Source organism: Talpa europaea (assembly GCF_964194135.1).
Source record: "Talpa europaea genome assembly, chromosome: 4".
In the NCBI taxonomy this organism is placed as follows: domain Eukaryota; kingdom Metazoa; phylum Chordata; class Mammalia; order Eulipotyphla; family Talpidae; genus Talpa; species Talpa europaea.
This window is the reverse complement of record NC_140070.1, coordinates 86,497,114-86,510,726: the sequence shown is the minus strand read 5'-3', so window position 1 is coordinate 86,510,726 and position 13,613 is coordinate 86,497,114. Positions and strand designations below refer to the sequence as shown.

At 42.3% G+C, this 13,613-nt stretch overlaps 1 protein-coding gene across 2 annotated transcripts in view; it reads right to left on the bottom strand.

The window, feature by feature from the left end:
* Nucleotides 1-5,199, bottom strand: part of TBC1D23 (TBC1 domain family member 23) — a gene marked incomplete at both ends in the record, with an annotated part of 47,199 nt that extends 42,000 nt beyond the window's left edge. The window contains one exon of one of the 2 annotated variants that reach the window (XM_084231903.1): nt 5,108-5,199. In XM_084231903.1, coding sequence (XP_084088029.1) covers nt 5,108-5,160 — 53 coding nt within the window. The remainder of the gene's footprint in view (nt 1-5,107) is intronic. The other variant, XM_084231902.1, reaches the window with a different exon arrangement.
* Between the last annotated feature and the right edge of the window lie 8,414 nt (nt 5,200-13,613).

Below are 13,613 nucleotides of genomic sequence, written 5' to 3'. Positions count from 1 at the left end.
TTAGACAGACTCTTAAAAACAAATACACATTAAATGTCAGGAACTAAGTTTTCTTTTATCTGAATGCTAACTTACTGCTCTTGCCTTTCCACAAGAAGCAAATGTATCTAAGGAGCCTAACATAAGAGTCTGATTTGTTTTCCACGTGTAATTCTCATTATCTAAATAAGTCTACAGGGTAAGGTAAAAATATCGGGCTTTTCTGCCCTCCCACCATTAGGATAGATGATGGAACCCTGTGGTCCCGAATGCATGCCTGATGGCGGGCACCTGGAGTAGGGTGTGGGCATAGGTAGATGGGATTCACCTGGGCTGAGACTGCGCTTTTTAAGGGCAGCATCACAGGGACACCAGCAGAAGCCTAGAGAAGAAGAGAAGCAGAGAGAACAACAGAGCCCAGATAGAGTGAGGATTTGCTGGGGGCTGGGAGGACTGCCAGTCTCCTGGCCCCCCAGCACCCCTGCCTGCCATGTACCTGGTAAATCCCAATAAAAGCCTGAAAAGCCACTGAGGGCTCCAGGACTCCTCCTTTACCTTGGTCTGCTGGATCAGAGAACTTGCACTGTGGCCCATTCCTGCCCCTGCAAGTCACATCAAACAACAGTCCTTCTCAAGCTTTACAGTCCTATTCTACTCTGCTAGAATATGTAATTTCCCAAAACACTAGTATTCAGGTACCGTCATATGATATCTTCATATACTATTCCTAGGATTAAAATAATGGAAAAATTAAAGTGCCCAAGCACAGCAGAATGATCATCAATTTTGGCCTTAAATCTGTTTCATATTTTTCTAAAGCACTACATAGTGGCTTGAATATAACCAGAATTTAATTGTTTGCTAAATGAAAGATGAATGCTTTGCTAAATTCAGCCTCAGAAAAATGTTTCATAGAGTCATTATACTAGCAGACAATTACAGAACCCACAAAAACACTGGAGTCAGATAAATGATGGATTACAGAATAAAGATTAGGTGATACAACATTTAATATATACTATAGAAAGATAAATTCCTCTGATCAACTCATTTTATATTATCTAGAACCTTACTAAGAAACCAGCAGAATCACCTATGAGCTAGTAAGTCACAAATTCAGAATCTCAGGTCCCAAGCATATCTACTGAATCAGAATCTGCATTTTAAGATGCACAGGCAATCCCAGTGCACATTTAAATCTTGAGAGGCTCTAATTAGAACATAAGCGAAAACCAGTCAATAAAGGTGACATCTCGTACTTGTAAGATTTTCAGGTTCCATCCTGAACCTTTTTGCAGATGAAAACACAACTTTAATAAAGTTTTGCTAGCTAGTTTCACAGATTAGGAGCAAACTAGGAGATACTGCTGACAACCAAGAAAGAAAAAGGGGAAAACTTAAAAAAACAATCTCAACAAGTGATGGCTATATGAGGTCACTTAATATAGTAACAAATCTTCCCAGTCTGCCACATAGGCCCTAAAAGTTTCACTGTATTACAGAAGTGTAATAGCAACTGATGTTTCCAAAGTATGCCTCCTCTAACTAGATCACAAATTCCTTGAGGACAAGGACCTAGTTTTATTCTTACACACTTACATTTGTAAATGAATTTTAGGTTAGGCAATGAGATATGTAATACATTTCAGAAAAATTTCCTTCTGAAAAACTTAAAAATGTGATAGCACTTTCTGAAAAAAGAGTAAACAAATCCCTCCCCAATTATATAACAACTCATTTACTAAGCATTCTAAGAGGAGAGGCTTTAATCAAGCTATGTTATTCCTGACTCTATTTCTAGGGAACCAATGAGTGGAGTAAGTAGACAAAAGGGGAAAAGATTAGAAGAGAATAGATGGGGAGTAGAAATCACAAAACACCTCAGGGTTCTACCGTTCATGAAAATACAAAGAGCAAAAATGGAAAGTCATACCAATAACACAGCAACCATAGAAGAGGTCACCTTCTAAATGAAAGTATATGTAGCAACCCTCCTAGCTGTGTTTCTTGTCCCCGTGAACCAGACACATGCTCACAATCCTTCTAATCTAAGACCTCCTCAAAGACAATTTAATTCTAGAAACACTTCCCCTTCTGGATTTTTTTTTTTTTTTTTTTTGCCAATGACTATATTTTTTTCTTTTCAATATCTTGTTCTGCCCCTCCCGGCCTTTGATCAGATTACAGTTTGTGATCCAACAATTCACTCTTCCAAAATAGCAAATTTCATGAAATGCTTATTATTATTCTCCAAACAAATTAGTTTCCTTTAAAAAAAAAAAGATATATTTTTATTTATTTATGCATACAAGAATTGGGGCATAGGCCAGAGGTGCAAGAGGTGAGAGGATTCACAGATAGTGTGGGGAGCAGAACAGGTGGATCTACTGAAATACACTGCTGAGGGGAGTTGCAGGCAAGACAGGTCAGGTCTGTTGCACCTTGTAGGTTAGCTCCCAGGCCAGGGATTAAACTCAGGGGAGGGAACTCAAGCAGAACTCATGCCACAGGGCTGGTGATTGCTTGATAGTGTTGAGACTTTAACCCCTGCGCCACCAGGGAGGCCGAATTATTAATTTTCTTGTTGTGTCATTATTTATGATGTTACTCCATTCAGAGAGTCCTTTCCCATTTCTTAATCTGACTCTACACTACCCAATGTTAGCCACGAGCCACAAATAATATTTTAGGTATAAAGTTAATTTTGCCTGCTGCAGGGGGCCTTGCTGCCCCAGCCAGATAAGACACCGGCAAGCAGCTAAGTCAAAGGGCCTCAGACCATGGGGCCGAAGTTAAAGAGCCTCACACTGTGGGGCTGAAGATTCCTTGTGCCTCACACCGTGGGGCTGAAGATTTAATATCTCTTCATTTTTTGTTTTTGGTCATAAAAGGAGAAAAATTTATCAGAAAGTACATTAGGCAATAAATTGTATGTATCAGTATACTGCAAATAAAAGGCATGGAAAATTATCTGGTTAGAAAATTAGTCATTAAACAATTTGGCCCACTTGACAATGGGAGACAATTTATTGTACATATCTGACAAGCAATCCAGCACAACTATTATAGTAAGTCCTTCTTTTGCTTTTTTAGAAGTCCCTTTTTATTTAGAAGTTTCTTAGGAAAGTTTTTAAATGAAGTTAACTGTGTTAAGAAGTTTCTAGGTAGAAAAAGTTCTGATAGCTGAGAAGCAGCTGGTCTCCGGCTGAAGGCCATATGAATAGAAGAGTCTTCTGATGTTTAGGCTTTAGCTGATAGGGATGTAGTGGCGGCTATCAACTGTCTTAGGTAATTGTCTAGCTGAAATATTAAGTTTTGGTGTTAGGTTTGGTTTTTTATCTATTAACCTTGAAGGCTACCGTCTAGCTGGGACCCGTAGGAGCCAGTAGTCCATGGGAATAACACTAATTGTTTCTGCTTTACACATGATAATGTATTTTCTTTTCCTGCTTACTAAAAATGAATAAATAAAGACCTGCTGAGTCTCTCGGCAGAAGATACTTGCACCTCATCCAGTGTCAGTGTCTCCTCACTGCCTCATCCCGTTCCCCTCAGCCCCTTAAAGTGTCTCCCAGGCCGTCTCATCCTTTCAGAAACCCCTGACACGACATTTTGCCGGAGGCTGGTTCCCAGCATTTGCCTGTTTCTTTTTAGTTTTTAATGTGGTTACTAGAAAACTTTAAATTACAAATGGGACTCACATTACACTTCTATGAACAGTGATGGTCTAAATCCTACTTATTCTTCAAGGCCTGACTCAAATACCTTTGCTTCCATGAAGCTTTCCCCAGTAACACCAAGAGGAAGTGGTTTCTACACCCTCTGAACTTTCATAACAATTTTATTAACATTCCTAAAGAAATGAATCAGTTTCACCTTGCTGTTTGCTTTGTGTACCTGTCACAGTTCCCCAACTCCAACATAAACAAACTGAGCAAAGAAACTACATCTAGGGCATCTTAAGTTTTCCTCCTACATCTTAAAGAGTACAGGCTTAAAGATTAAGTTTGAAGTCTGTGGAGAGTTTGATTTCTGAGTATACATTATTAAATTACTAAATATAAGTGACTATATCTGCTATTCCTTTCAAAGATTTCCATTTTTTCCCCTCAGAGATGAAAGTCCTCATCGACCTGTATTACTTTTAAGCAAACCGACTGCCAGTGAACTGTATGCATACAATATAATCCAGCAAATCTAAAACTGTCTATCTAATACACGTGGGCAAGACACTAAGACGAACAATAATGATTCGACAAGCCTCTAAAGGTTCCCGCCCCCCACCCCTGAAAGTGTAATAGGAAAATCAATAGATGTTGCCCCTGAAAGTGTAATAGGAAAATCAATAGATTCAAAAGCAGGAACCTTCCCCAAAGATTAACCACACTGGTCGAACAACCTGAATGTAAGAGTTACTGAAGGTCCTCCCCACAACCCCAAGTATAAATTAGGTAAGCATACAAAGGTTTGGGAACAGCAAGAGCAATGGCCCACATCGTATTCAAAGCTATGAAAACAGAGTTTCGGGGGTGATAGGAAGGAAAATGACTAGCTTGAAAGCGAAGAAAAATGGGAACTGCTGGAACGCGAAACGAAAAATAAGAACGAGAATAAAAATATCTCAACTACGTGGGAGGGATCCTCTTTGGGTGTACTGCTCAACCTCTGAACTCACAGGCAAAGGTCGCGGAGCTAATTTCAAGTGGTCTTTTCTTCCAAATGTACTCTAGTGCCTTTTGAATTGCATCCCAGAAAGTTCCTTCCAAACCAGCCTACTGCAACTCTCGCGGCAGGGACTCTGGCCAAACCCAGCCGCGAGGCCACCTCTCCAGCCCCTTTTGGATACCGGTGAACGAAGGGGACAGACCGAAGTAAGGCCCAGCATCTGGACGACACCCCTCTCCCTCTGGGTCTGGACTTAGCCCCCAAGGCAGAAAGGGGCTGGCGAGGGGCCCGGACTGGCTGAGGGGACTTGGCCGACAGAGGGGGCGGGGCAGGGCGCTAGACTTTACCCAGAACCATCTTCTCATTCCACGCCGGCGCCTGCCCCGGCCTCAGGAGGCAGCGAGGTGCTGAGGAGGAGGAAAAATACAGGGGCCGTGAGAATCAGCCCCGGGCTCTCACTCACCAGCCGTCGCCGCTCGTCGTTGGCAGCGGCAGGACCTCTTCTCCTTCCGCCATTGCTGTTGACGTCCACGTCACTTTGCCGAAAAGTGGACCCGGCGCCGAGACAACTCCGAGACCCAGTGTCGTAAAAGGCCTTCCGAAGTCCGGGCTGAGCTTCTCCAGGGAAGAAAGAGGGAGGAGGCCAGGCCCGGGAGGTACGCGACGTCACGACGCCCGAGGGTTGAAGGCGGCTTGGAGGAGGAGACTTGCTGGAGGTGCGGCCGGGCCAGGACTCCAAGTCCCAGGATGCCCCGGGGCCCGCCGGGGCGTGGGCGGGGCTTGCACGTGAGCGCGTCCCGCGGGAAGTGCCTGGGTCGGAGCGTCGCTTCCAGGCGTCGCCCGGGCGTCTTCGTGCCGTCTGGGCGTCCACTGAGCTGTCAGAATAGAGAGCCCTGGCTAGTGGGAAGCGATGGGGAGGTGGAAAGTCCACAGGGAAAGCGGAGGTAGGCGGATAGCCACATTGCAGACATTCCGGCTGTAACAATGGGGTTAGAGGAAAGAGTGGGCGTTCAGGAAAGGGCTCGCCCACCCTGCTGAAGGCGCGGTCGAAAGGACAAGTGGCGGCCAAATGCTTTATGTTTGGATACTGACTGGAACCGTGCTAGCCCTCAGCAAGAGAACTGCAAGGTTAGCAGCAAACCGAAATGAGTTTATTCGGGAATAGGGAATTGCAGTTCTGGTACATGGATTTAGCCAGAAACCCAAGACGTGTCCGAGGAGGGGCTGGGGTGCAGTGGGGGGAGTGGGGGGGGTGGAGAGCGTGGGATGCTGTTCTAATGGAGATAAAAAGGATGAGGTAATGGATGAAGGAGGCAAAGTAAAAATGGTCAAGTCACAGAGTAAAAGTAGGTGAAAGTTCACTTTATCACACCTTTCAAACAGGATATTCCCATTGTTACTTCTAGGATCTGGCCCAGTCCAAGGGTCAAATTCAGTTTAAGGAGGACAGTAAAGAAGCTTTTTCCGGAGTGGCTTTCTCTGGCCATATTTTAATATTACTCCAGTTCTGTTAACTTTTCATAATACTTTAGGAAATATTTTCTAGGTTCCCGACTTAATAAATATGTATTTCTAACAATCTGGAAAGTCAAGTCCAAGTTTAGAGATCCAGGTGGGGAGAGCTGTTGCATTTCTTCTCTTCCCATACCACCTCCCCTTCCCTTGACATGGATGGACAACTTTGAAGCATGGTGACCTGAGATAAGCAGCTGGGGGTCTTAGTAACAACCTTTTGCTCAGTTCCTGGTATGCCATTTAGTTCCTGGTATGAATCTTGCTTCTTGTTAGACCATGTACCGCCATGAGGCAGAATGGACCTGGGGTGTGTCCCCTGACTACTGACCCTTTACTCCTTGGTATGCAACTATATAAGTCATGTCTAGGAATGTAGCCACATCATATCTGACGATGTGTAGCTGCTAATGCAAACCCACCCAAAGCCTTGTGGAAACTGAGTGCATATAAACCCCTGACTTCCTACAAACAGGGTCCGCCTTTGGATGCGGATACACTGAGTCAACAAACCTGCTTCTCGTTAGCCCTGGTGTCCAAGATTCCTTTGTGCCATATAACACCTTGTCCTCCACATCCTAATTCTGCCCATGTTACCACCAAAATACTGGCTCCTTGTCCCCCCTTGATTGTTCCTGGACAGCGGGCACAGGCTCAGAAGGATGGAACTAGAGAAACACTTTTGCAAGCCCTGAAACCAACACTGTAGTAGAGCTACATGTAACAGTATGGCTAATATGAAAAACATGATGTTGAATTATTAGGGGTAAAAGTATGTCCTAAAGCTAATTCCATACAGGCTTTGTGGACTCCACCCCCACCCCAGGCCAAAGCCAAAGACACTGGGAACTCCAAATCCCATCACCACCAAAGGGAAGGTGGCTGGGACCTGAGGGTTGGTATAAAGCAGCCAGGTTGGTATAAAGCCAGACACGTGGGCTTTGGAGGGGTCCCCCCATTTTGACTCTCTGCCAGCTCGCAGCGTCTGGCCAGCTTGGAGAGTGCTTTTGGGTTTCCAGGTCGGCGGATCGGGTAGGACGCATTAAAGACTTTATTTTCCTATTTTCTCCCCGTGTTGAACATTTTCCTTATTTCCTTTCCCCTTGTAAATAAACCTTTTATTAACCTTTTGTGTATGCCTGTAGCGGAGTATTAATAAGTACCTTGTAAGCGCGCGGGTGAGGACCCACAGCCAGGCAACCCGTTCGATATCGGGGATGCCCTATAACAGCTGGTGCCCAACGTGGTTTCCAAGCTTAACCCGTGGTTGACCAGCCCAAAGTAATTTTTCTTGCGTTGGTCACCATAAAGCGCACTAGGTCTGCAGGACTCGCAGTGAAAATCTCTGTTTCACGTCTTGAAAAGTCTGTTTTTTCTTCCCCCCAGCGCATACAGCCCTTGTGGGTGTGGTTTTGACCCAAACTTGGCCTCAACCATGACCAGAATCAACAAAATAGATTTTAGAAGGATAATTAAAATGTCATTTATAATTGGTGTTAAAAATTGGAAAATACAGTGTTTCTGAGTAATGCTTTTAAAAATACAAAGAAATGGTACATAGAAAAATCGGAATAGCAATTCTTAAACACAGCAAAACATTGACTAAAACAGTAAAATAATTTTATTCAGAAATTGACAGGGGAAAGAGCTGAGCTCCATTGTGCAGAGGTGATTGGGCAGTTTAAAGGGTGAGTGAAGAGGGGGAGGACTCAGAAGTGAAAAAATACAAAGGATTGGTCATGTGATGAGGCCAGCTGTGTCTGCTAACTGGCAATTTTCAAGTGAGGATTCTGCCCTCCCACAGAGACTGGAAGACAGAGGCCCTATCTTCCCTGATGATTACATTTCAAAGGAATGATTCTCAGATCCTTGAGAAAGACATTCTGAATTATAAGAGATACATATTCACAATTGTAAGCCCTTTATTGTAAATGTTCCAACATAGAGAGGTCAGGGACTTATTATCAGGTGCTGACGAGAACAAATAATAAATTCTTCTGGTAGTCTCAAGCAGTCATTTTAAGGGCGATTGGAGTTGAGGGAGGGTGTTGAGGGGAGCTGAGGTCATCCTAGGGACACAGCTTTATTTTGTTAGAAATCAAGCTAGAGATTGTTCAAGTCTTTTTAGCTCAGGAGTTTGGACAGAGTTGTTATTTGCCAAAAATTTTGCAGTTCTCACAGTTACTTTTGGGGGAAGGAAGGAAATGGCTTCAATTATATTTTTTAATATTTTATTTCTTAAGCGCTGATAAGTAACTAGGTGTTCAGTGTTCTTTATAGAATATATACTTTGGTATCTAAAATGTTTGCTAATTTTTTTTAATTATTTGATTAAAATAAGCACAAAGCATAGTACAACTATGTCATTAACTACCAAAAACATGTTCACTCTTCCCAAAAGGGAGATAATATATGGACATATATTCTTGTACCTACTTCCATACCCAGGATCTCTGCATCATGTTCAGTCCTTCTATGAGGGAAATTTCTTTTTAACATGGAATGGGAGTTTAGATGACAACTGTCAAAAAAAATAAAAGGTATGAATGTAGGTCAAATTACCATCCTAATCTTCAAGGCCTCTGCTGGATCCCTTCAATTAATTCTTAGCTGTGGGTTTGTAGACACTTTACTAAAATGGTTTTAAAACTGTTAAGTCAGTGACATGACAAGTAATTGTTCATTGGTTAAGGTGACTCTAATCCCCAATTGTAATTCATTTTGAGTACAATTAAATCAGTGATTCCTTTATACTCTGTGGTAAGATTATTCATTAAAATATATCTCTTGACACTTTCAAGCATTACTTCATTTTGTAGAAGTAAAGTTGAAACTTCTGACTTCCATTTTTTTAACAGGATCAGAGTCAGCTTCTTTGGCATGCAACTTGCATAACAGCACAAGGCCCCATGCTTAGGAGCACCCTGCACTTCTATGCTTAGTGTTCTGCTATTGGCATTTTCATTTTGCATTAGGCACTCCACAAATGTGTAGCTGAGCCTATATAGGGTAAATGTGATGTTGACATATAATCCACTTGGAACAATATTTCAATTGTAATTATTTAGTACAATTAAGTCAATTGTAATTTTAGTAATGACATTTTCAGGAGCATTTATCAACCTGTTCTTTATCAACCTATTCTACTTTCTTTTTTTTTTTTAAGATTTATTTTGTATTTATACAATAGCTGGGGTACAGGCCAGAGGCGCAGGAGGGTGAGAGGATTCACCAGAGACAGAGCAGGGACCAGAACAGGCAGACAAGCGAAATAAACTGCTGAGGGGAGCAGCAGGAGAGGCAGGAGAGGTCTGCCACGCCACCTGGGTTTTTCTCTGGCCGTCTGGGAATCGAAACCACGTTGCAGAGGCTGCGGACAGCTTCACAGCATTGCACTCAACCCACTGCGCCACCGGGGAGGCCCAACCTATTCTACTTTCTACAGAGAAAATGACATCCAGTGTCATATTCTCCAATGATAATTTTATGAATCTGGTTGTTAGGTAAAGTCCTTGAACGTGGTATGCTTGGTTCTTCTTTACACAGATTCTACTGGTTCACATTCTGCAGTATTTGCATGAGTTTGACTAGTTGAAATGTGCTGAGTTAACACAGATCCGGATGGTAGATGAGTATTCTGCCCACCAGCCCTTGCTCCTTCTTCTTTTGCTGTGAGTCAGGGTCATTCCTTACTTTGTCTTCTCAAAAGACAAACACTTGTTAATCTCCAGGTTTCTGAGTTAGTACAAATCCTTGGTTGTTGAGTGTTCTGATCACAAGTCTTTCCACTTGCTCTGGATCTTGCTTGTCCATTTTTTCCCCAATGTCTCACTTCCTGAGATGATAAGAACAACACTATGCCCACAGAACTTTTCTAGCTGGCTGCAGATTTTTGTGTAGCAACTTTGTATTTTTGTGCCTAAAAAAAAAACTCAAGGTCCTGGCATTTATCTGGATTATTATGTGCTAAAAAGAAATATAGAAGCATGGGGTTGTAAATTGAATTTGTTAAATTCAAGTAGTGGACCTCTGCTATAAAAAACAAAAAGCTAGAGGGCCTCCCCGGTGGCGCAGCGGTTGAGAGCTGGGTTGCAAAACTGCCCGCAGCCTCTGCAGCGCCAGTTCAATCCACGGCGGCCACCGGAGGAGGGTCCCACATGGCGCGCAGACCTCTCCTGCCGCCCACTGCTCCCCTCAGCAGTGTACTTCGGTCCTTCTGCCTGCTCTGCTCCCTGCTCTGGCTCTGGTGAATTCTCTCACCCTCCCACGCTTCTGACTGTACCCAGTGCTTGTATAAATAAATAAATAAACAAATAAATAAATAAAACAAAAACAAAAACAAAAAGCTAGAGGGCCTCCCTGGTGGTGCAAGGAGTCAAGACGCATCCCATGAAGCTATTTGCAGCCACTGCAGCATGAGTTCGATCCTCGGCTAGGGAGCTATCCACATGGCACAGCAGACCTCTCCTGACTTGCCCACTGCTCCCCTCAGCAGTGTATTTCAGTCACTGTGCTGGCTTTGTTCCCTACTCTGTCTCTGGTGAATCCTCTCATACCCCACACCTATGGCCTGTACCCCAGCTCTTGTATGCATAAATAAATAAATCTTTAAAAAAAACACAAAGAGCTAGAGGAGATTTTATTAAGAAATTATTTTCCTGTATTTTCTTACATTACTCTTTTCTCCTAATTGTAAGATTTCATTGATGATACGAGGTGACTTTCTCTGCATTTATATTTCTTTATAGGGCCTTCCTGGTGGCACAAGGGGTTAAGCACCACACTATGAAGCAGTTCGCAGCCTCTGCAGCATGGGTTCGATCCCGGCCAGGGAGCAAACCACATGGCACAGCAGACCTCTTCTGACTCGCCTGCTGCGCCCCTCAGCAGTGCACTTCAGTCAATCTGCCTGTTCTGTTCCCCACTCTGTCCTCTCACTCCCCACATCTCTGGCCTGTGCCCCAGCTCTTGTATGGATAAATAAATAAATCTTTTAAAAATATATTTCTTTATATTCCCTGGAGCAGGAATTGGAATTTCTTTTATAGACCTGGTGCTATTATGCTGAGTTGATAATAATAGTAGTGACCATCTGGATCTGCATAATGCAGCCATTCCAAGATGTACCTCCCAGAAAGATATACCAAGTAGGAAAGTGTGTTATTATTTCATATTATCATTGGATAAAATAAAATTGAATTTTTTTATAAAGGTAAAATTAAAAGTCCTTGTTTTTGAATGAAACTAAGAAACAAAAATAAATTTTTCATCAGTTATTTGTGTTCTGTGCTATGTCATTTATATTGCATTATATGCACTTAGTTCCTATATATGAGAGAGTTTATTCTCACCAAGTATTTGTTAAATGAACTAAGATTTAAAAACATATTTTGGAATGGATGAAGTCACTCACCTATAATATATAGAGATGGCTGGTTGGGTGGGATAGGGGTTAGGTAGGGGTTATGAATTCATCTGTGTGGTCAGATGTTATGTTAAAGTGGTAGAGTTTACTCCACTTTTTTTTTTTTAATTTTTATTATTTTTTTAAAGATTTATTTATTTATGCATACAAGAGCTGGGGTACAGGCCAGAGATGCGGGGGGTGAGAGGACTCACAAGAGACAGAGTGGGGAACAAAACAGGCAGACTGACTGAAATACACTGCTGAAGGGAGCAGTGGGCGAGACAGGAAAGGTCTGCTGCGCCATATAGGTTTCTCCCTGGCCGGCCAGGGATTGAACTTGTGCTGGAAAGGCTGTAGACTGCTTCATAGTGCGGTGCTTAAACCCCTGCACCACCAGGGAGGCCCGACACCACTTTTTATTACAATAATTAATTATAACATTTCTTTTAAAAAGAAATTGCTCTTGATCTTTTATTTATATTCAATCTTTTGATGTTTATGCGTTCTTAAGATGAAGGCCCACTGAGGTGTATTAATCTATTGCCTCTTAAAAAATTACCTCAAAACTCAGAGTCTTACAACAATAAGCAAGTATTACCTCATAACTTCTATGGGTCAGGAATTTAGAAGCAGCTTGACGGGATATTCTGGCTCAGGGACTCTTGAGGTTATAGTCAAGATATTGGTTAGAGTTGTTGTTATATAGGCATTTAAAGGCTTCGATGAGTGTGGAGGATCCACTTCTGTGGTGGTTCACTCACTTGCTTGACAAGTTGGTGTTGCTGTTGGCAGGAGGCCAATGATCCTTTCAAATAAGCCTTTCCATGGGCTGCTTGAATGTCCTCTTAACATAGAGTGTGGCTTCCCCTGGACTGAGAGTTGAATAGAGACCAAGATCAAAACCACAATATTTTTAATGACTTAACCTCAAAAGTCTTCCACCATCATTTCTGCAATATCCTATTGGTTACAGAGGTCAGCTCTATTTAATGTGGAAAGGAAGTAATGTGGAAAGCAAGTACACAAAGCCTTTAATACCCAAAGGCAAGAATTACTGAGGATCATCCTAAAGACTGGCTGCCACTTAAGGTAACATTCAATCCTGTACATTATCCCTTGTCCAACCTTGCCTCAGATCCTGGCCTATTCATCTCTGCTCTCCTAATGTTCTAGTTCCTCTGAACTTTCAAAGAAATGATCAGTAGACCCTCTCTTCTGGGCATTAAGTCATGCAGCATATTGTATTATTTACTGCTAAGAGTGGCAATAATTCTTCTGTTGTGGCCTTCACTAAACACTACAAGGCTAAAAGTATAAATGGTGCCCCCAAAGTTCTTGAATAACAACATTTTAGGGGGCGCTTTCTTTAGATATATTTTAAAGATTTATTTTTATTTTTATTTATTTATTCAAGAATTGGGGTATAGGTCAAAGATGTCGGGGATGAGAGGATTCACCAGAGACAGAGTGGGGAGCAGAACAGGAGTATCTACTGAAATATACTTCTGAAGGGAGCAGTGGGAGAGATGGAGGGGTCTTCTTCACCATGTGGTTTAGCTCCCTGGCTGGGGATTGAGCTCAGGCCTTAGTGGTGATAGGATGACAGGCTGAGACTTAATCCCTACACCACCAGGGAGACCCTAGATATATTTTAGATATCATGTGAGAGTTTCAGAAGTCTAAACTTTCATAGGAATTTTCCTTGTCATCTTACAGGACAGATGTTTTCACAATTATCAATATTCAGTTATTTGTAACTTTTAAGTCCCATCAGGATCTGCCTCCTAGTACTCGTTAAACTACTGAAACTTAACATGTAATTTAATAATGAACAAAACCAAGTTAATTCTCATTTACAGATGACATGTGAACAGTTAGCAGACATTACAACATCTACTTTTAAGTTATTTAAAGGTGTTTTAAGTCATTTACTTTTTTTAAAAAAAAGATTTATTTATGTATACAAGAGCTGGGGCACAGGCTAGAGATGCAGGGGGTGAGAGGACTCACCAGAGACAGAGTGGGGAACAGAACAGGCAGACTGACTGAA